General features: G+C 41.8%; 1 protein-coding gene across 15 annotated transcripts in view; it reads left to right on the top strand.

Annotated features, from left to right (window-relative positions):
- Positions 1–24,277, top strand: part of SVIL (supervillin) — a 228,422-nt gene that overhangs the window by 120,095 nt on the left and 84,050 nt on the right. For 5 of the 15 annotated variants that reach the window (XM_059184171.1, XM_059184172.1, XM_059184174.1 and 2 more), the window contains exons 1-4: positions 9,548–9,679; positions 11,437–11,494; positions 16,941–17,032; positions 24,208–24,265. In XM_059184171.1, coding sequence (XP_059040154.1) covers positions 9,619–9,679; positions 11,437–11,494; positions 16,941–17,032; positions 24,208–24,265 — 269 coding nt within the window. In that variant the 5' untranslated portion in view covers positions 9,548–9,618. Of the gene's footprint in view, positions 1–9,547; positions 9,680–11,436; positions 11,495–16,940; positions 17,033–24,207; positions 24,266–24,277 lie in introns of those variants that run through there. The other 10 variants (XM_059184181.1, XM_059184179.1, XM_059184180.1 and 7 more) reach the window with 5 other exon arrangements.

A 24,277-nucleotide genomic window follows, 5' to 3' on the forward strand; every position in this document is an offset into this window, starting at 1 on the left:
TGGGGTAGGGGGACCTTCATTTTTAACAAGCACCCCACGTGACTCTGAGGGGCACCAAACTTTGCTATCATTTGTTTTTTATCAGATGTTAAAATGACTCATAAGTGTGCGTTTATCTTTCATCCTTTCAAGTAGAGTAGAATGTATCTTCAACTTCCATGTCATAACCTTCCTGTGCTATTCGGTCTTTGAGTACAGACTGTTTTCCTGGAGATCCCTGCACATGGAGAAAGCTCTTGAGAACATGTCTAATCTTAGCAACATCCATCCCCCAACCCCTCATCAGTCAGCAAATGCACGGGGGACCAGCTCTGAGACTCTAGTGAAGGTCCTGGGTACCAGATAACCTACATCTCTCACAAACAGTGGAGATGCTGGGGAGGCAGGTTGCTGGATTTTTCTTAAGTTTCCGTACAAATTAGTTTTGTGAGGTGGTGGTTGACTGTCCTCTCCTTCTTATGAAGATGCTTTTCTGAGGACAAGGAAGGCCAGAAATTATTTTATTCAAAGCCCTTTCCAATCGTTCAAGCATAGCTGTGGAAAGGCTATAATCTATGAGGTATCAACAGTAATATTATACATTTACTGGTCTACCATCTGGATTTTTAGACTCATAAAACATTCTCATATCTGATGATTCAGTATTTCCTTGCTTTCTGTTCATGTTAAAACCATCAAATAGTGAGTATTGAATGACTGGAGTTGGCAGAAGCCTTGTGCACGCTCTCTGGACAAGTGGAATTATGCTAGCCCCCCTTCTCCTCAGCTGGGGTTCTGCCCTCTGTGAACGAGCCCAGTGGGGCTTGGACCCCTGCAGCTCTCAAGAACAGTGTTCTGCACCCCATGCCGTTTCAGATTTTACACACTAAATATCTAAGTATATTACTTATTTGTCAGATCATTGTTGAAGGACCCTTAGTGTATTGGTCATCGAATAGGTCAGAAATGTTCTTGGCGCCTCCTTGACCTGGAAGGGAGTAGTGGGCGCGTGCAAGCCAGCATCTGCCTTTGGTCCAGCGCCTGTCAGGAGACCTGTGCCCGGATTCCCAGCACATGCCTGTAACTTGTGTCACTTTGTGCTTTACCTTTAGTGTACTTTATTTTTTAAAAAATGTGCTAAAATATAATACCATTGTAACCATTTTTAAATGCATTGAGTACATTTACATTAGTTTCCAACCGACCTCAACATCCACCTTCCAGAACTTTCTCATGTCCTCCAACTAAAACTCTGTTCCCATTCTGCAGTAGCTCCCCATTCCCCCTGCTCCCCAGCTCCTGGTAACTACTGTTCTGCTTTCTGTCGCTGTGAATTTCATTCCTCAACATACCTCCTATATGTGAAATCACGCAGTATTTGTCCTTTGTGTCTCTGGCTTAGTCATTGAACATAATGTCTTCAGGGTTCATCCATATTGTTATAAGTGTCAGAATGCCAATCCTTAAGGCTGAATAGTAGTCCATTGTAGGTATATTTCAGTGTATATTTTAATGTGAAAGTGACCTTTGTTTTGTTTTGTTTTGTGTTTTTCCTGCTCTGAGAAATGGTTGACTGTCCTCTCCTTCTGCAAGCTACCTGGGTTATTTTCCCCAAGAATCATTAGCTACAGATTCAGAACTGGCCAGAAGCTAAAATGATTAGAGATAATTTTCACTTCATATGTTAACATTCTTCTTTTGGACATTTAAAGACATGAATAAGTCCTTAGGGTTTGCAGTAAGCCTTTTTTTTTTTTTTAAGATCTTTCCGATGGCAAGATGGGCATGGTTCTTTCAACACATCTAATACAGAAATGTCTGAGTTACAATATTTCTTATCATTGATAGTACTTACATCTTTTCATGGCTACATACTTGGCCTGTTTAAAATCACCATAACAAATCCTGTAACACAAAATTTTATTTGAGACTTCTAATTATTACCACAAACCCAAATTCACAAAACATTTACAACGCACACGGGAGGAGAATTACTCTAAATAAGGAATCTGGAATATCTGAATAAACCAGTTTGTGATAAAAGGGAAGCAAAAAGGACTCACCAGGCTTCCTACTGGTGGGACTCCCTCCCGTCAGGCAGTTCTGCCCACATTCAGAGTCTGCACACAGAAATAAAATCCACCCCAGAAAATGTGAATACCATTTCCAGCTGCTTCTAGCATACAAAATACCCCTACTTTACTAGGCTATAAAAACACAGCCCTCGCTTTGGAATTTTCAGTCGCGGCCTGTAGTAGCTTATAGTAGATTTCATTACAATGGTTCTGCGGCACTTGTTAAAATCATTGAAATGTATCAGTAACTCACAACAGGATGTAGTCAGGTGTTGCACGTGTCAATGTCCTCTCTCTTTCCTATGGACTGGGAGGCTTCAGGCACTATCCAGGGAGCCCAGTGAGGAGGCGGCAGGCCTGGGAGGAGGGAGTGTCACACACACCCGCATCTCTTTCCCATATGAAGATCCACGCAGGGATTGGAGGATGCCCTCCGGTTCTCAGAGTTGTTCCCCACACAGTTGGCCCTCGAACAACACAGGCTTCAACAAGAGCAGGTTGATGTCTCTGTGGATTTTTTTTTTTTTTCTGATAAATACAGGACGGCAATTGTAAATGTATTTTTTATTTTCCTTAAGATTTTAAGAGCATTGTCTTTACTTAGTTGATTATAAGAATACAGGTTATAATACACATACTAAATATCGTTAATCAACTGTATGCTCTTGGTAAGGCTTTCGATCAACAGGCTATTTTCAGTTCAGCTTTGGGAGAGTCAAAATTCTACTCTGATTTTCAACGGTGCAGGGGGCGGTGCCCTAGCCCCTGCGTGGTTCAACGGTCAGCTGTATATTCCTGATTTAATCATGGCCTCACCTTCATATTTACCTCTTTGATTTCATTTTAATTGATCAGGAAGTGGTCTTTCTGCCTTTAGAGCTACATTTTAAGCAGCCCAAGGTTTTATCCTAGAACACCCAGTATCTCCGTTTTCCCATCTGCCAATGGGGATAGTAGCATTATCTCTCTGAAGATGCTGGAGAGAACTGAATGAATTTAATGCTCCAGAGCACTTAGCATTGTGTCCCCCCTCTTGGTGAAAGGTCAGTAAGGGACCCAGTTCTATGCTCTTCTTTAAATCATCACAGTAGACGTGGTAGAAAATGTGCAGGTATTAGGCTGTTTTCCTTTTCATTTGGCTTTGTTCCCATTTTCTCCTCTATGATGATGACTCCCAGAGGACAGCTTCCTCTCACGTGGCATGGGTACATAAATGTCAGCCAGACAGCAGACAGGAGTCGGGTCACAGACAGTGGCCCCTCCATAAAGCCTCAGTGTAATCCTGTGAACAGCTATGAACCACAGTCCCTGAGGAGTTAATACCTTGACCCTTTGTCATCTGATGCCTTACCTGTTGACCTTGCCCCTTTAGGAAGAGACCCTTCTTACCTGGACTCACACTGACATTGTCCACAGCTGGACTGCAGAAATCCACTCCCATTTTTCCCATTAATTCATACCCCTGGCACATCTTTAGCATTTCTTCCTGTTTCTCCCTCTACACAAATACTTAGGTGCCATATCCTTGCTTCACCTTGTAGGAAAGACAAGAAAACATTCCTAGGATCCTGTGTCAAGTTTAGGAAGGAGTGGTAGTACTTCTGCTTTATGCCTCCTAGAAAAGAAATAGAGTTGGCTGAGAATGAGCCAGAATCTAGGAATGAGGAAGAGCGGGAGTGAGCCCACTGCTGGTCTGTTTGCTTGCTTCTTTCACTCATTCCTCCAGTATTTAATAGTTCATTGTTCTGAGCCAGGCACTGTGCTAGGAATGTGTCTCAGGTGTTGCCCCACAAGCTTGGTAGTTCCAAAAGACATGGCTTTTGAGCAGGAAAAGTGTACTTGGTAATAGAGAGATGCTGAGAGAGAAGAAAATCTATGGAAGGGATTTAACAGGTGAGTTCACTCTTGGTTGGCAGGGAAAGTTAGCCCAGAACTTCCAGGTGATTGTGGCCCATGCGGGGTGGAGTTTGAGAAACACTGGGGTGCACGTTATCAAGAGCTTTGGTGATTTTCTGGGCCAATGCCCCTATAGCCAAGAGATGCGTACGTTCAGGGGAGAAAGGTTGGTTGATGTTGTGTATAGGCCAACAGACACAATTCCATTCATGGTTTTCTCCTGGATGTTTAGGCCAAATCTAAACCTTGGGATTTTAAAAGAATCTATTACCTTTGTCTTTATTTGTAGTTAACTGTTTTGGTAACCGTAGAAGTAATTCATGCTTATTGTTGGAACTTTGAATAAAGGAGGAAAAACATGAACAGAGTTATGTCTGGGTAGCGAGATAATAATGTTTTGGTCTGTTTACTTACTGTCTTTCTGATAAGGTGGGTGTCTATCTCTAATACATCATGAAAATTTTTTCAAATCATCAAGTAAGTTTCCAACCTGGTTTTCATGTATAATTTTCCCATTCTTCTGTATGTTTCTTTATGTAGACTCTTTCCATTTTTATACATTTATAAACAAAACTGTGGTAAACATCCTTGTACTCATTCAAAGTAATTTCCTTAGTACCTTTCTAGAAGTGGAATTACTGAGCCATTGCTTTATACATTCTTAAAAGTTGATAGTAACATCCTTATCTTGTCTATCTCCGATAAGGTGGAGACCTTGGAAAGGGAAGGAAGAATTATAAATTGCTTTCTTTTTTCCATAATTCCCCTCCCCCACCAAAAGGCCCCGATTTCTGTCTTTGCCTGAGGACCTTAGATATGTCCTATTCACTTCTGTCTAAAGTCACTGAGGGTTTGAGGAACATGTAGAACCATCTTTGGTTTGAGGAGCACCTCGGGAACAAAAACCAGATGAAGGAGTCCTATGAGATTTGTAAGAAGTTGACTTGACTCCTTCCAGGGCCAGATTGTCCTCTTTACCGATGAAACCAACACAGGTCAGAGGGCTGGGGACCCTATGACAACAAGCCAGGACACATATACAGCAATGGCCCCTGTTACTTTGTGTCCAGACTGATCAGGAATGTGGGAGTTGTCCTGGGGAGAGCGAGAGAATGTGAGTTTATTTCTAGCCTGGCACTGCCACGCCATATGCTCTGTGACCTTGTTGGGGGAGGTTGTCCAACTCTTAGTAAAATGAAGACCAGGTGATCAGAAAGGCCCCTTCCTCTCGTTTTCCCAAAGTCCATGGCTTTGGATTTACCACGACCTGATGCGGTTGTCTGAGTGATTTCACTTTGGGATGTCAGCATCTCCGTGGTCCATTCATAGATCCTTCTTGGTCATCCACCACCCACAGATCATGACATTGACATGCCCATGACAGTGACCTTCCTCTTGCCCTTCCATTCACACATTTATGTTCCTTCCACTGAAGCATTTTTTTGTGTGTCCATCTAGAGGAAATGTAAACCTTTGCTTTCTTTTTAATTTCAAGATCGAAAGTTCAAAAACATTCCATAAAATACTTCCATGAAACATTAGTTCTGAGCATTGAGAAGGCTATGGTGCTTTGAAAATGGAAAAGATCTGTGTTTCTAACTGGACACAGTAGCAGAGAATTTTGTGCCTCTAGTGTATCTCCTTTCTTTGCACTGAGCTGGTGGTTAAGTGATGTTGGACAGCAAGTATGACAGTATCTCTGCTTTAAATTGAACTATCTTCTCCCTGAAATTTAAGAACATCACAACCACAACTTAGAATTTTCTCTGCAGAGAAATAAAACATGCTAACCTACAGAACGATGTGAGGAAATGTCTGTCTGTTTTGGTCGCTCTTCAGTGTGAATGAGCCACCTTAAAATAAAATTATTTATTGTTATTATTTCTAATTATTGGAGAGTAGACTTAAAAGCCTCATATTTTCTACTGATAAAATACAGATTTCTTTCATCTTTATGATCTCATGGGGTTGGGATAATTAAATAAGAAATTAACTTATATATCTGTAATTTATTAAAGAACGCTATGCTTTTTCTTTTCAACAGTGAAGCCATATTTAAATCTGTTTGCTTTTTTTCCATAATGGGTGAGCAAAGCAAATAGTTCTGGTTAGATTCCATTACCAGCTTATAGAGAATATCCAAATTCTTTTTAGTTGCTATCAGAATTCATCTTAAAAACTCAAACTAGAGATGTTTCTCAGTAACAATTAAAAATAAACATTTAGATATACTTAGGATAATTCTATTGAACTATTCTCCAAGAAGAGTAGTTTTCAGGAATAGAAATGGTTATGAGCAGGTGACACTATGTTTTATAAACTAAATTCTTTATAAAGATTATTTGTAAATATAAATATTATTTCATCTCCTGTAATTATTCATTTCCAGAATCCGTTGCTTGGGCAATTTCCTCCCTTTCTCTTCGCCTTCTGACACTTCCTTCTTCTTTCCCAGTTAGTCTGGACCTGACAATAAAATGTCCACTACAGTTGCCAACAGCTCCGTATGTTGTTCCTTGCTGAGTTTTTGTAAACTGCCCCATTTGCCCTATTTCTCCCCAGCTTCATCAGAGTTGTAGTGACCAGCTGTATAGAGAGAACGTCAGATGCCATCGCGGACCCACGGAGTAACCAGTGCTGGGGTACCTTCTGTGGGCGCACTTTGGTTAATTTCTTCCTTTTCAAGTTATGTTTGTAGTTTGGAGATCCGTTTAAGTCCATTTGGTTTGAAATCAGGACGTAAAGTCATTGAAAGTCATTTCAGAGTGTGACCTCGAGCCTTCAGGAAAGATTATTGCATGATTTCATATGGTCACTCAGCACACATTCTCTGGGAGCCTGCTGTGCCCCAGCTCAAAGATGGACATACTCACAGTCCCTGCCTCCCTGTGGGTGAATGGGGCGAATCATGGTCTGGAGCCCACCACCTTCCCCAGATCCTATGGCTCCATCACGAACCGAGTGTCTGCACATGAGCAAGTTACTCCTCTAGCCCTGTTTCCTCATCTTGTAAATGAGACCATTTTTTAAGGTTCCCTTTAATGCTCCTTTTAGCTGTAAAATTGCCGACCTCCAATCATTGTATATTTTTCTTGGAATTACATTGTTACTGCTTGGTCTCACTGCCTTCATGTTGTAGTTAAACATAAGCGGGGGGACTCCAGGGTTTCCAGTCTTGAATGTAAAAAGCTTGGGAAGTCCCGCTTTATCCCAACAACAAGAAAGAAGCTGCAAGGACCGAGATCAACAACTCTTCTTGGATCCTTAGGCGGTCCCAGGGCAAACCACCGCTCCAGAGATGAGAGACACAGACAGGCCAGTACAGGGAGTCGGGCTCTCTATAGGGAGTAGAGACCCTCAGGCAATGCAAGGGAGCAAAGATAGTCTCTTCCACAAATGCTGCCGTAACAACTGGATGGCTACATGAAAAAAAAAATGAATCTAGACACAGGCCTTACACCCTTCACAAAACTTAGTTCCAAATGGATCCTAAACCTGAATGTAAAACACAAAACTGTACACTACCTAGGTGAGGACATAGGAGAAGGCCCAGATGACCTTGGGAATGGCAATGCCTCTTTATTTTTATTTATTTACTTTTTAGAGAGAAAGAGCATGATCAGGGAGAGGAGGTGAAGTGGTGGAGGGAGAGGGAGAGAGAATTTCAAGCAGGCTCTACACTCGCCCATGGAGCTCAACGTGGTGCTTAATCTCACAGCCCTGAGATCATGACCTGAGCGGAAATCGAGAGTCAGACTTTTAACAGACTGAGCCACCCAAGCACCCCCAGTGATGCCTTTTTAGGTAAGACACCAAAGGCACAATCCATGGAAGAAAGAAATGACAAGTTGGTTTCTTCTTAAAATTATAAAACTCCTGCAAAAGACGATTTCTTTTTTTTTTTTAAAGATTTTATTTATTTGACAGACAGAGATCACAAGCAGGCAGAGAGGCAGGCAGAGAGAAAGGGGAGGAAGCAGGCTCCCTGTGGAGCAGAGAGCCCGATGCGGGGCTCGATCCCAGGACCCTGGGATCATGACCTGAGCCGAAGGCAGAGGCTTTAACCCACTGAGCCACCCAGGCGCCCCAAAAGACGATTTCAAGAGAATTAGAAAACCCACAGGCTGGGCAAAAATATTTGCAAAAGACACATCTGATAAAGGACTATTATCCAAAATATACAAAGAATTCTTAAAACTCAACAATGGAAACAACGGAGTAAAAAAATGGGCCAAAGCTCTTAGTAGACACTTCACCAGAGAAGATACACAGATGGCAAATAAGCGTAAGACAAGATGTTCCATGTCATAAGTCATCAGGGAAACTCAGAACCATAAAGTACCACTGTGCATCTATCAGAATGACAAAAGTCCCCAACATGGACGTCACCAAATGCTGGCAAAGATGTGGAACAGCATGAACTTTCATACATTGCTGGTGAGAATGCAAAATGATACAGCCACTTTCCAAGACCGTTTGGCCCTTCCTTGCATAACTAAACTTATTTGCCATATGATGCGGCTGTCACGCATCCTGACTTGACCCAAAGGAGCTGGTCTTTACCCAGAGGAGCTGAAGACTTCTGTCCCTGCAGAAACCTGCACATGGATGTTTATGGCGGCTTCCTTCATTAGTTGCCCAAACAAGGAAGCAAGCATTCGGCAGTGGAATGGGTAAACAGACTATGGTCTGCGCAGACAATGGAATATTATTCACCACTGACAAGGCATGAGCTGTCAAGCCAGGAAAAGACATGGAGGACCCTTTGGTGCATATTACCAGTGAAAGAAGCCCATCGGAAAAGGCCACATGCTATGTGACTCCAGCTATGTGACATTCTAGGAAAGGCGCAACAAGGGAAATGGAAGAAGAGCAGTAGTTGTGGGGTGAGGAGGTGGGGGGGCGAGTAGGCAGAGCACAGAGGATTTTTAGGGAGCCTTCCCCTTCATCTTGTAGTAAACCCGGACCTGCTTTATAAAAATGAAGTCCCTCTAAGAAATAACGGAATAAAAAGGGGGCAACCCAAGAGGTAAGGCCTAACCGGAGAGCCTCTGTCTCAAATTAAAATTTTTGAGCCTCCAGTAATATCTGCCTTTTCTTTTCCCACAATTTCGCTCATATGTTGTTCATAAATCTTAACTCTTAACGATGGGGTTTTGGCTCCCCGTTAGGTGAAATATTTCATTTAACTTCGCCAAAGCCAGACTCGGAGCAGCCTGGGAATCGTTAGGCGGCTTCCCCGCTTCCCAGTACATCAGGAGTCTCTGTATGGCTCCTTTTTGTTTATTTTTAGGGCGAGGAGGAGTTGTTTGGGACTCCCCCATGGTGGGGGTTAGGCTGCAGTATTGTGTGTGTGGCGGGAGCATAAGCTGGGCTTCGGCCCCTGCTTTGAAGTGGCAACATCAGGAATGGCCCATCGGTGGAGAGCAGCCTGGTTCGGCAGCCACAGGCCTGATTTCTGCCTGTAATCTGATTACGGGGTCTGAGCTGTTCCAGCCTGCAGCCTCCTGCTCTGCGTTTACTATACTTTCAAGGACACGAGGGCCTGATTGCTCCAGCCCTGTGCTGTGAAAAATCTCAACCCAGTTTTGCTTAGACGGGCGGCAGGCCACGGCCGGTTGCACTGGGCTCTGCATCGCACTGTGTGACTAAACGTTCTGTGTGCAACATGTTCAGAAACCCAGAGCTTGCCAGCTGCCTGGGAGCTCTCAGGTTCCCTGAGAAACAAGGTAAGGCAGGAAAAATAGGAATTGCACTTGTGGGTTTATTTTGTAACAGGATGAATGCCTCGTATCCTCCGTTTCTTTCCTTGTATTCTCCTGTGTCCCATTATCGTTTCCTCAAAGGACGCTTGAAAGATCTAATTGCATTTATAAATTAGCTTTTTTGTGGCTGAAATATGTGAGGTGGTTTTTGTTTGGTTGTTGTTGTTGCTTTTTGTTTTTTCTTTCTTTCCTTTTTTTTTTTTTTTTTTTTCCTATTGTAAGTTAGAGATACTGCTGAACCACAAAAGCCTTTATGCAGGAAAAATTGCAGATTCAGTTCCAATGCCCAAACTTTGAATCCTGTTCTGGATGTGCTGTGCATTAGCTAAAATAGTTTTCTAAAGCGAGGGCTATATATACTAAATTATTTCCAGTAGACAGGGGTGTTTGTCTTTTTTATGAAATCTTCATGTGATACTGTTTGGAACAAAATGTTGTTTTTGTAGTGGCTTCCTTTGAGTGCAGAGGAAAATGCATGCTTTCCATGGAACCCCCGGAGTGGCCCCGCAGATTCCGATCACTGATTGAATAGGGTTGAAATGCTGAAGTTATTTTGACTGTCCCATGTGAAATTCTGGCACTCTGTGTCAAAGTCTTTTTCAGCACAGATGCACTCTTAGGAGGTGATTCGAACAGGCCTTAGCTTCGCCAATTTTCTTCTACAACATTTGCTAGCTTTTTGAACTGAGTTCTCTCTCTCTCTCTTTTTTAAAAATTTTAATATATAACATGATATTTGTATAATTAGGAAAAAAGCTCAGGTTTTTAATTGGACGTATACCTTTCATTTTACTGTATTTCTCTAGTTGGTCAGAATTTCCAAATGCCAGGAGGCTCCTGGATGGGTTTTGCTGGCTAATGACATGTCAGCATCTGGTGCATTTTGTACCTCCTTTTCCTCAGGCTTCTGCCCCCAAATATTAAACAGTAAAAGGCACTTGCTTAGAAGTCTGTGTAAGTGGTCTGCTTGTGGTTTTCTTGGTGGACAAACGATTACTGTGCCAAAAGTTGTAAAACCTTACTTGCCATCAGACTGGTATAAATTTGTCTCTGCCTGGTTTTGATTAACTGGTCCAGCTGGATGTGTCTTTTTGCTGCATGGGATTGTTACACCCTGTCTTTACATAATACATATCCCGTCTTCAAAAATGAAGAATGAAATAGTTAATTTGATGATTTGTTATTATTTAGATTTTAAGGAAGGCAATAAAAACAGTGGACCTGTTCCCTGGCTCTTCACCATCCCCTCCATGCACACATTCTTTTAAAAGCATCTTGAATATATTAGGCAGTGATGAGTTTCATCATTTCTGTTTATCTGGACTGAAATTGTTTAATTTTTTTTTGTCTTCTTTTCCCCTGAGTACATAACTGTGCTATTCAGTATTTAATTGCTTTGAGTATTCTTATAGCTATAACAAATTTCAATGATAGCATTGAACTATGTCCGATTCCTCCCTCCCCACCTGCAGAGTTATGTCAGCTAAATTTCAGAGGGGAGGAAGCTTTGCCTGTGTAAAATGCATGTTGTGGAATTTGATTCCTAAAAGGTGTCATTTTTGTATTCTTATGTCTTGTCTGGTTAATGGTTTCCTTTTCCTTAAGTGATATGTTCAAAGGGGCTTTGGAGAATTTTGTTTTCCATTGGAGGTTTTTTTTTTTTTTTTTTTTTAAACTTACTGTATAGCTATTTCAATGTTACATCATTTCTTTCCCCTTAGATTTCAACCAGAAAAACTTAAGCTTCGTTGGATTACCAAGTCAAAGAAGAGTTTCAAGGTAAAGTGATCTTCGCTCAAGGAATCTTAAATTTTGAAGATCTGTGGTAGCTTTTAGAATTATTCTCCTAAATTCCTAATTCATGAGTTTGAATGTTTGGCGGTATGTTTTCTCCCCAGAGTTTGATTTATTAAAATGTCTGAAGCAAACTGACCTAATAGTACGTTCAGCCAAAAAAGATTCTTTTTGTATTCATTAATGCTGTTTATGGGAACATGATCTATTTGCAGATCAGATAAAATTTTGAACCTGTGAAGGGCTATTATCTTTTCTTTCTTGTACCTGACTCTAAGTGTGGGATGTTCTTTTGCAGTCTGTCCATCGGGTAAGAGAGCTTTTGATTTTTTAAGAGAAACTTTAGCCTTGTTCTTTCTTTCCATCCTGCCTTCTTCCCTCCTTCTCTCCCCACCCCCAACCAATCCATCTGTCCAGTGAGGTCTTTTATTTTTTTCCTTAAGATTTAAAAAAATTTTTTTAATTGGACAGAGCCAGTGAGCATAAGCAGGGGGAGCAGCAGGCAGAGGCAGAGGGGGAGGGGGAGGGAGAGTAGGTTTCCCACAGAGCAGGGGGACCCCCAATGCAGGACTCGATCCCAGGACCCTGAGATCATGACCCAAGTCAAATGTAGACGCTTAACCGACTGAGCCACCCAGGTGTCCCCCAGTGAGGTCTTTTAATCATTTTGCATTTCATTTCCCTTGACTGTAAGGTGTTATGGGCACTGATTCAATATACCTAACATGCTGAGATGCTGTGGTACATAATCATTCATTTAAGCTCTCATAAAAATTAAAGTTTGTGCCAAATCAGATAGCTGTGTCCCAGATGTTTCTTTGTCGATCACTGTCCCTGATAGAATTTGAGATTTTCAAATGGTGACACAAAGTTATTGTCTCTAAGACATGTAGGCATCAATCCCAGTCTACACTTGGTGATGGTAGAAGGACCCAACCCTGATTTACCCCTCATTCCACTCAGATGCTTTCGTTCCTAATGTATCATGTATGACATTGTTTCTTTGCTATAAAGGGTTTGCATTTCAATGGCATTGAATAAACAGCTGTTCTCATCAGGCTGAGCCTGGTCCTGCCCTGGCCTGAAAATGGCAAAATCGATCTTGTGAGCACATTAGATGAGATAAAGCCTTGGTGGATTTGATCCATGTCTTAGTATCAGGCCATCTAGAGCAGTAATGAGCCAGGGTCATCGGTAAGGTTGTCTGTCTTATTGAACTCAGGAAATCTTACATTTCTGGGGCTTCACACAGCTTCCCGTATTTCTCATCTTTGCCATGTTTTTGATAGAATCTAAGGCTTATACTTTTCGTGAGTTCCAGCTACTATAGCAAAATACTCTAGACTGGATGGCTTATAAACAGCACAAATTTCCTTCTCACAGTTCTGGAGACTGGAAGTCTGAGATCAGAGGGCCAGCATAATGGGATGAGGGCCCTCTTTAAGGTTGGAGACAGCCAACTTCTTGTGTCCTCATTGGTGGAATGGGCTAGAGAGATCACTGGGTCTCTCAGAAGAGTTGTTTTATTTTAATTGAAGTACAGTTGGTCTCTGAGTCTCTTTTTATAAGATAAAGACACTGTTCTCATTCATGAAGTCTTTATCTCATGACCTATCGCCTTCCAAAGTTCCCACCTCCTCATCGAATCACATTTGGGGGTTAGGATATCAACATCTAAATTTGGGGGAATACAGATGTTCAGACCAGAGTAGCTTAGTTCCCAGTATGTTCCTGGCAGGTTGGTAGAGCTGTAGTAGAGCTAGTAAGTGGCTGTGCAAGAGGAAGAAGAGGAAAGCGTTGCTTATTTAAGAATAGCAGCAGCATGAACTAGAAGGTCAGACGTTTCAGTGAAAGCAGATTCAGAGGGACACAGCCGCTCTAAAATGGTGGGCGGTAGGTCCTCTGGATCCATGCAAATGACGACCTCCTGCCCACGGAACTAGAGTAAAATCGGCTGGAGATGGAGGCACTTGCCTCCTTCAGAGCATTCAGATCAACTAGATGCTGAAGTACAAAGAGGAGGTAGTAGACTTTGATCTCTTGTGTATTGTAATGTGAACAACAGTAAAAGAGTGAACAGATCAGAGGGAGCCTTTCCCAGCGTGGGTGCTGACTGATCAGTCATGGTGTAGCCCCATTTTGTCAAAGACAGACGCTAGTAACCACGGAAAATCCTGTCCTCACTCTCCTGAAGTTTCCCCTTGTTTCTACTGTTGGCATTTAAGTAGGTCAATGGGACACATTAAAAAAAAAAAATGTGGAGGCAGGGAGCAATGCTTCTTAGATTATTGAAGCAGAGGGAAGGAGGCAGGGTATGAAAAATTTAGTCCTGAGAGAGCACTATTTCAGAGGAGATGAAGATATATAAAAAATACAAAAGGTGCAGCTTAATGGCAAAAGTCAAAAGTCAAGACTGTAGCATTTACGTTAGCTATATATGGAGGATTATATGTTTTATTCTGAAATACACTCTTATGCTTTTGGTTGAGCTGTGGCAACCCACCCGTGCCTACAGAGCTTGTCAGGCAGAGAGCCCGTGTCCCAGGGGTGATGGTCCACGAAGAGAGTGCCACGGAGCGCGTGGAGCTTAGTGCTTTGGAGGCTCCCATTGTGTGAGGTAGGATTGGGCTCCACCAGTCACACTGCTTGGTGCCTCTGACTCAAAAAAATTAAAGGAGGGTGATGTTTGGGCTCTTTGGGGTATTTGTGGGTTTTGTTTTTTTTTAAAGATTTTATTTATCTATTTGACAGAGAGCAGGAACATAAGCAGGGTGAGTGAGAGAGGGAAAGCAGGCTTCCTGCTGAGCAGGCAGCCCATGTGGGGCTTGATTCCAGAACCCTGGGATCATGACCTGAGCTGAAGGCAGATGCTTAAGGACTGAGCCACCCAGGTGCCCCAGGGTATTTGTGTTTTATTAGCCATTAGAAGATGATGGGAAGGGATTATTCATTCACAAATGTTCCAGAGTCTTTTTTTTTTTTTTTTTTTTTTTTTGAGAGAGAGAGAGAGAGTATGGGCTCTCATGTGGTAGACCCTGAGATCATGATCTGAGCTGAAACCCAGAGTCAGAGGCTTAACTGACTGAGCTACCCAGGCACCCCTATAAATCAATAATTTGAAATAAGATGCTTGCCACATGTTCTACAAGTAAGAAACCAGGATACCATGAGAGAAAACAACAGAGGTGCATAATATAGATTTGGTGTGTGGTGGGACAGGCACGGGGTCAAGGACTTTCTTCCGTGAGGAACTGACCTTGAACAGAGCAGGACTCAGGTAGGCTGGAGAGGAGGGAACCTGGGTAGAGTAAATCACATTTACAGTAAGCTGTGTTAGGAGCCACAAGAGCTTTTCCTGACAGTGCTTGGGTTTCCCACTGGTTTCTGACCAACTGGGAAAAGGCTGCCCTTCTTATGGGTACTGACACTCTCAAAGCTTGTTTGAAGAAGGTAAGTGCAGGAGCTGTCAGGGGCTGACTTGGAAACCCCACTGTAGAAGTTCAGAAAAACATTTAACTGGGGAGGAGTTTCTCAGTCTTCATTAGCGGCTTTTTGATAAGCACACAAAAAAGGGGGTAAATAGAAGCATGCAGATATTTATGTTTGAAAATACAAGATAGTCTTTGTCCCCTAAGATCAGTGGCCTGAGAAACTGAATATTTCCAGGATTGGACCATTTTTGTTTTTGTAGAGAATTCTTTTCCTGAGATTTTAGTTTCCTGAAGAAAGTACAGAACTTTATCCAGATGTTTATACAAGTAGCTGATTAACTGGTGACAATAGCATGCCATTCTTTCCGTGGGCTATACTTCTACAGTTATGTGATTCTGTTGGTTTATATACTAAGTCGTAAATCTGAATAAAACACTGAAAAAAAAATTATCACTGCATCATGATCGCTGTTTAGAAGTCAGTGCCAAGTCCACATTTCTGACCTAAGCAGGTGTCCTAGAGTCTTTAAACCATTTGGAGTGTGATTTATAATGACTACTTATTCTCAAGACTTTTTATGAAATAATATGAATATATGGCAGACCTATTTATGAATATAAGCCCTACCACATTTATCAGCAATAAGAAAGATTTTAGATGAACTTGGTTCTAGCAGATAGATCTGTCCCCTATCTTGGATCTTGCGCCAGTTACTTGAAATTGAATTGATGGATGGGGTGTAGATAATTTGTGTGTCCCACTTACCTGGTATGCACAGAACTTTTCTCAGTCCAGTCCCCCTGGACCCCTTTGGACAGGCACCCCTGCAGGGCAGAAATGCAAATGGGGGACAAGCCCTTCAGGAGGGTCAACTTTGCACTGAAGTTCAGCCTTTGCAAGGCTGTTGTTCACCTTTCTGGAGGTGATCCTGTCACTGAAGAAAATTAGTTCTCCTGTTTTCATGCTAAGTTTTCTTCCTGTTGTGTGGTGGCAACTCTGTGGTCTTGCACAACCCCAGACATGCTCCCACGGAGGCCCGTGGTGTTGGTGCATGCCGCCTGGGGCCCCCTAGATTGGTGTGTCGTCTTTGGGCAAACCATGTAACAGCTTCCTAATCTGCAAACCAGGGATGATGATAGTGCCAGTGTGCCGGGGCTGGCTTGCACTGCCTTGTGAGAGCGAGTGCATGTGTCTCTTTCCAGAAAGTCTTATGCGAAGCTTGCAGATCGGCCATAGTGGGAGTATTGACATCATCAGTAGAGACTGCAAAGCACATGCTCAGGGGAAGCAGGTGGGAGAGCAAGAGGAAGGAGCCCACTGTTAAACCTTTCTCAGCATAGCCCTGAGCAGCTCAGGCCTCACCGAGTCTTATGAAGATAATTAAGATTATACCCACAATATGCCTCATTAGAGAAGAAAAGTACATTGTGCTTAATTCCGTATTCTTTCCTCCTTCATTTCCTCCTGTATCCCAAGACAGGTCTTCATGAGCCTTTCAGACCTACTCACCATGCTTTGATTTCTTAGTTGTTTGAAGACATTTGTTACTTTACTGTAATTTCAGCCCTGGAGGAAAGCATGTATATATCCTAGACAAGTTGCTGATTTTCTGAGGAAGAGATGAACACAGAAAGGTTGAGCAATTAATCCAAGCTTCCCCAGCTCTTGGTGAGTGGCTGTAGAAGAGAGTGTCTGTCCCAACCCAGGCGTCCAACTCGCGGCTCCGCCATGTTGTTACCCCTGACGCCATGCCACCTACCTGTGCTGACGTAATTCTTCTGTTACACAAAAAAGTTTTAGTGACCTGACTATAAATAAATGAAAAAAGCTAGCATTTAACTCCCAGAAATAAAACTCTTTACTTGTAATCCACATACATGTATTTCACTATGTATAACAGTCACGTAACTCTTGTTTTGCTTTTTTTTTTTCACTTAACATCATATATCTTGGTTCACATTGACTTTAAACATTATTAATGGCATAATTTAATTTTTAGCTTTCAGAAAGAGTTCTGGCTTGAAGAGAAAGAACAGCTTGCTAACCACAAAAGAAGAATCGATGCTAAGATTTTAACTGCACTTCCAAAAGGTGAGATTTTCTCTAAATGGTTGACCAGTGTCCCGGGCACATAAGTATTGTGTCACCTGATTTTCTCTGAGGGGAATTCATTCCAAAGCTCCAGTGTATACCCTCCTTTGTGTTCCTTTCTGCCTGTTGCAAGAATTAACCTTAATGAAGGTACCTCTCTTCTTGCGTGTTTTATCTGCACCTTTCTCTGTGTCCATCCTTGTCATTTTAGCCGTCTTCGGGAATTCCCTGGAGGCCGGGTGGGGAGGGCGACAGAAAGAGCCAGCATAGAATCCACCCCCGTCATCACTGCTACCTCTCACCTTCTCCGGGGGCAGTGAGTGTTGTTCATAAGCCCTTATCTACTCGGTCCACTCTGTCCACTCCCTCTGCCTCTTGGTGCTTTGCTGGTGCCTTTGCACTGAGTATCTTAGAGCTCCCTGCCAGGCAGCCCACTGGGTTTCCAGGACACTCCATAGCTCCTGCATCTCTTTCCCCAGGTAGGCACTCACGTGTTCTGTGAATTCGTTTTTTCATTGGTAAAGATACAAGTGCAGTAAAACATTCGCAGCTGCCATGAGCCCACTACTCCCTGTGTTTTGCCTGAGAAATGATGTAAATGTTAACCAGATCTTTGTGTCCCCCAACTCTAATACTGGAAGAGGGGCATACCAGCTCTCAAACTGCTTTCATGCTAAACCCACTGTGTAACCATTACTTCAGAAGAAACAGGTTTTGGTGGAAGGTCAGATTTTTTTTTTTTTTTTTCTATTTTGTCCTCTGAAAGAAACAAATAAACAAACATGAGATCAAACCCAAAAGAGATAAGACCAGGAAAAATATTCTTTTAATAGACACTAAATCTAGTTTAAAAGGCCCACTGATACATGGGTGTACAGCCTGAGGAATTGAATAGGTGATGTGCTTAGACATAGTCTGACGGGGATGGGTATTTGGAGCACCCCAGAGATTCGGCCTTGTGGAGACAATTTAAACAGAGACATTTTGCAATTTTCAAGCACTAAGAAAACTGTCAACTGAAATACAGACTTACTCCATGTTGTCCCAGAGGCCCCGGATGAGAATACTTTGTTGAATTACACAGAAGTAGATGAGATGTCATAGGAGAGAGACTGTTCTGATAGTTCATGGGACCTGCTGGGCTGCATTGCCATCTCATTCACTCCCATTGGCTGTTCAATGGCTTCCATGGGAAGGAGACATGCTGCGGGTTCCCACCTGGATGGCGTGACATGGAAAGGGCCTTCCAATTTTTTAGACTCTTCATGAAAGACAAAGCAGCTCTGGTGAATCTGAGCCAAGCTTACAGTCTGGGAAGATGGTCCAAGCAAAGTTCAAGAGTGAACAGATTGATTTGAGCAGGGACTTAGAAGATTGGACTGATTAGGCAAAGTTCTGTAGCAAAAGCTGTTTCACTCATCCTCTTTGTCTGCCGTGGTCCTTTCCTTGATGAGCAACAGCACGTGCAATATTAGGGTCAGAAAAATTAGAAACGGTATATGAGATGCAAGGTGCCTTTCAGGTTCAACAGCTTGTAACTCCATATGTGCCAAAATTTAAGAACAACTTAAGTTGATTTACCAGTTTCATTAGAAAATGTATCATAGGGGCACCTGGGTGGCTCAGCCAATTAAGCGGCTGCCTTTGGCTCAGGTCATGATCCTGAGATCCTGGGATCAAGACCCATATTGGGCTCCCCGCTCAGCAGGGAGTCTGCTTCTCCTTCTCCCTCTGCCTCTTCCCCTGCTTGTGCTCTCTCACTCCCTCTCTCTCTCTCAAATAAATAAATAAAATCATAAAAAAAAATGTATCATAATTGTTGATGAAAATGTACTTTTTCACAAATCAGAGGTAATACCATGTATTAATGAGATTTATGTTTCTAAATTCACAAGATCTTCAAAATGTGCTTAAAGAGTATCTGAACCCCTCCCGTCCTGAATTTCATGTAAATTCTGCAGAGTCTTCTTTTATGTTCTGTAATTGATGAATTCGGGAAAGACCCGAATTTGGAAAGACCCACGTATGACCTCTAATCTCACTTCTCCATCTTAAATATTTTAATGATTCTGTCAGCTCTTGGCGATATAATGGTGAAAGTAGGAGTTGATTACAACCATTTTCATGGCATAGCGTTTTATGTCTTTTTCTACATTTATAGAAGTTTCTGGTCATTTAGTGAGGAATTCTTGCCTTTGTGAAATTGAGCATTAAAATGATCATTGACTTTTTCTCTAAGGGGGCTTCCTTTAACTGTGTATCACAAACAAGTTATCCAAGGGTTAAAAATCTTTACCTCTGTAAAGATGATGATATTAAAATAGTTTTTCCACTTATGCATTATGAAATGGACCAAATATATTAGTCTACTTTCTTAATAGCTTTCTTGAAATATAATTCAAGCAATCTATAATCCATCCATCCAAAGTATACAGGTCAGTGGCTTTTAGCATATCTACAGAGCTGTGCATCCATCACCATAGTCCGCTTTGGAACACTCTCCTTATCCCCAAAAAGAAATCCCACACTTCTCAGCCCTCACCCCGCCCCCTTAGTCCTCTAGTTTTGTAATCTCTGATTTTATAAGCTGCTTGTCTTTGTATTAGTGGCTGCCATCCAAGTGTGAAAATTAAAGTGCGGGAAGTCCGATTCCTTTTCAGGACTTTCTGGGTCTGGGCTGTGCTCTTAGCTTGTCAAGTGCAGGGTGGGAGGGAGGTGTTCTTGGCAGTCCTCTGCCACTTACATTTCTTTGGAAGATTCTACTGTACTTGGGTTTGGACGCCTGAACTCAACAATAATTTGAAAGCCTGTTTCTCAGGGCTAATTAAAGAAACAGTGTTGCCCAAGAAAACTGCCCAGTAGACCACATTATGCTGGGTTTTGGCATTATATATTATGATAAAGCAAGTTAAATAACTTTGTAAAGTATGATAGCCCTGATGTCAATTGCCTTTCAGTTACCTGACTCAGAAAATGACCGTCTGATTCCCTTCAAAAATAACTAAAGAAATAGACTAATAGAATCTTTGTTGGCACAGAAGCACTGTTTGGAATTACTTAGAGGAGGGCAGCAGGCTAAGATAGCAGTGCGATGAGGAATAATTTAGTATATGTCACAGTTTTAATGTACTTGAATGTACTTGAAGGCAAGTAGAAAATTCGTTACAATGGAAGTTAGATCAACAGCACCTATTTCGATCTGTATTATACAATGATTGCTATTACTGTTACCTGAACCATTTATGAGTGGTATGCATTATACCACAGTGTACAATCAGCTGAATTATAGCTGCTTAATCCAATTTTGTTTTTTTTTTAAATGTTTTATTTATTTATTTGACAACACGAGCAGGGGGAGTGGCAGAAGGAGAGGGAGAAGCAGGCTTCCCACTGAGCAAGGAGCCCCATGCAGAGCTCGATCCTAGCACCCCGGAATCACAACCCGAGCTGAAGACAGCTGCTTTTAATGGAGCCACCCAGGCGTCTCAGCTTTATCCAATTAAAAAAAACATTCTTATTTCCTGTTTTTAGGAAATACACACTGATAAATTTAGAGATAAAGGGATATCGTGCTGCAACTTACTCTTGAATAGTTCAGAAAAATTAATATGTGGGTGGGCCTGGGTAGCTCAGTCAGTTGAGCATCTGACACTTGGATTTGGCTCGGGTCATGATCTCAGAGTCATGGGATGGAGTCCCATGGCCAGCTCTGCACAGGGTGTGGAGCCTGATTGGGATTCTCTCTCTCTATCTCCCTCCAGCCCCGCCCCCCAACTCGTACCCTCATACTTTCTCTAAAATAAATAAGTCTTTAAAAAATTGTATGCACATATGTGTACATTCATGCATGTCTATACACACATAACACATGTAAATATGCCTATGGAAAAGGATAAAAATAAATTTAGTAAACTGTAAACATGTTATGAAGCATGTGTCGATTTTTCTATAAGTCTGAAATTATATAATCATAGTAAAGACAAGACTGCTTTTGGTAGATCATGAACAGTAACCAATTGTATTCAACACTATCTTCCAGACCATAACTGTGGTAGTGCTTTATGACTGAAAGAATGGAGGGCAACATAGATTTCCACAGCTGGGATGACTTCTGTGATTTCTTAGTATCAGCCCCTTTTATGCTTTATGATAAACCTGACCAAAACTTCCAACCAAAGGGCCTAAGGAGGACTGTAAGAGCCCAGAAGAGGTGGTTGTTTTTGGTTTTTTTCCTGGAAAGGGTCCAAAAAAATATGCACACATCAGCAATTCAAATAAAACCTATTCTATTTTACATAACTGAAGTGTTTTCCCATGGACTAGAGATGCTAGAGTAATTATATTGCATGTTTTCCTAATTTTACTTTTAAATTATAGACTTGGGAAAGGAAGCTTCTCTATGACTTCTTTTGTCTTCCACATCATTCCCCGCCCCCCCCCCCTGTAATCTTATGTCTATAGGAATGAAGCAAATTTTGGTAACTGAAAAATAGATTGGTTACAAAAGAATTGACTGAGAGGTAATTTGTTTATTTAAGGGATTTTTTTTTTTTTCCCCCTGAAAGATTCACTGTGGGTCTCCACTAAGAATGAATAAACTTGCTGGTACATTTATTTATTTAATTTTAAAGTAATCTCTACACCCGGCGTGGGGCTGGAACTCCCCATCCCAAGCACCCTACCTTTCAGAGCACTTGGAATTTGGTTCCAGTAGCTTCTGGCACACTCTTAGGAAAAATATGACCCCTTGCTCTTCTTGGGGTTTAAATAGTTAATTGATACTCTTTAGTTTATCTCATTCTTGGAAATATTTTCGAAATATGCACTACCAGTCATTAAAGTTTTATCACCATAATCTTGCTGGAGCTAATTTGATTAACTGGGGAGCTAGTATTAGTCAAGCTTCCTTGAAAGGTAACATGGCAGATGCACCATTACCATTATACCCTTGTCTTCCAAATAGAGCTGTAATTGACAGTACAGAGCAAGTATACCTCTGCCTCCAGCTACTCTGGTTCCTGGGAAAGCCACCTGAGGGAGAGACTTTTTTAAAGCCAACTATCTTTTTTTTAATTCAATTCACCAACATATAGTACATCATTAGTTTTCGGTGTAGTGTTCAATGATTCATTAGTTGCATGTAACTATCTCAACAGAAGTCAAACTAAAACTGTAAGGCGGCTATCAATTAAAAATAAATAAAAACAAGGCTTGTGTCTCCAAAGACAGTCAAAGGGCAATATAAAAGGGGAGTGTGTGTGTATGTATGTATGTGTGTGTGGTTCTGACTCATTACTAAATATGACAGCTTTAAAAAAATAAAATAGAAATGAAAGGAGTTGGAAGTTGAATTCCAGAATTGAGGGGCACCTAACTAGCTTAGTCAGAAGAGCATGTGACCCTCGATCTCAAGGCCATGAGTTTGAGCCCCACGTTGGACACAGAGTTAACTTTATTTTATTGTTATTATTTTAGAGAGTTGGGGAGAGGAAGGGCAGAGAGAGAGAGAGGGAGAATCTTAAGCAGGTTCTATGTCTAGTGTGGAGCTCGACCTAGGGCCAGATCTTATAACCCTGAGATCATGACCTAAGCCAAAGTCAAGAGTGGGACTCTTAGCTAACTGAGTCACCCAGGTGGCCCAAGATGTAGAATTTACTTTAAAATAAAAAAGAAGGGGCGCCTGGGTGGCTCAGTGGGTTAAGCCGCTGCCTTCGGCTCAGGTCATGATCTCAGGGTCCTGGGATCGAGTCCCGCATCGGGCTCTCTGCTCAGCAGGGAGCCTGCTTCCTCCTCTCTCTCTGCCTGCCTCTCTGCCTACTTGTGATCTCTCTCTGTCAAATAAATAAATAAAATCTTTTAAAATAAATAAATAAAATAAAATAAAATAAAAAAGAAAATTGAAAAAGGGACACCTGGGTGGCTCAGTTAAGCGTCAGCCTTCAGCTTAGGTCATGATCCCAGGGTCCTGGGATCAAGTCCCTCATCCGGCTCCCTGCTGGATGGGGAGCCTGCTTCTTTGCCTCTGCCTGCTGCTCCCCCTGCTTGTGTTCTTCTCTCTCTTTCTCAAATAAACAAATAAATCTTAAAAAAAATTTAAAAATATTCCAGCATTCTTGTATGCCTCCATTGCGTTTCTTCTTTGACTCAACCTTTCAAAGTTCCTTGGACCCCTAGGGCTGTTAGTGACACTTCTGCCTGGTATTCCTGAGTCCCCAACAGGAGCCACTCAGATGAGCCTTTGAGAATTCACGTGGTTGAGGAGGAGGTGAGAAGAGAGACCTTTATTCTCCACCAAATTGGGCCATTTCTCCAAAGAAACAGTTATTTGGCATCAGTATCACATGAGACCCTCCCAGCGTCAGCCAGACATTTGTCCATCCATCCAGTGTTACCAGGAGAATTAGGGTTGTTAGTTTATCTATCCACCCAAATTAGAGCGGGGAAACAAATGTTAACATTTCCTGGCAGCGAAAGCCGGTAAGAGGATGCTTAGAACTGTGTTAACCTAAACCGCGGTAAATGTCCATAAAGCTCAATTAGGGATGGCTGGAAACACGATCAGCTAGTCACAGATTTTTACAGGTTCAATGATAGGGTGAAATAGGAGTGTGGGGAAACATGGGGTTTGTGGCTTGTTGATGGGCGTTTGGGGGCTCTAGTACTGGTCTTTGCTTCTGCCAACGTTAGAAGTTTCCCATAGCGGAAAAACTCGGAATACTTTGTTGAACGTAGTAAGAATCAAAGACAGATAGTGAGATATCTGCTTGCTGGAGAGATCTTGATGTTCAGGCCTTCTCTGATTCCCCTGGATGAAACAGAACTCATGGTTTTACTTCTTAGCGCAGCCTGTGATGTGTGTGTGTGTGTGTGTGTGTGTGTGTGTGTGTGTGTTTACACATCCCTTGTGGCATCTGCCCTTTCACACTAGAAGACAGTCTCCAGGAAAACACTGCACGGGATCTAAGAACAGAAATATAAGTTCAAGAATATATGTTATTGAACATACTATAACATAAGTTATATACATAAGTTCAATAATATGTAATATGTAAGTTCAATATTAACATATAAGTTTGATAATATAGAAGTTCAATAGATACATGTCTCATGAAGGAATGAATGAATGCATGATACTGAACACTGAAGTATCTTTTTATTCTTCTGTTTTATTTTAGTTGCAGAATTAAGAAAAATCTTTGAACCAAAGAGGAAAGAATTTTTAGAAATGAAAAGGTAAGAAATTGA

The sequence above is a fragment of the Mustela lutreola genome, chromosome 8 (assembly GCF_030435805.1).
Source record: "Mustela lutreola isolate mMusLut2 chromosome 8, mMusLut2.pri, whole genome shotgun sequence".
In the NCBI taxonomy this organism is placed as follows: Eukaryota; Metazoa; Chordata; class Mammalia; order Carnivora; family Mustelidae; genus Mustela; species Mustela lutreola.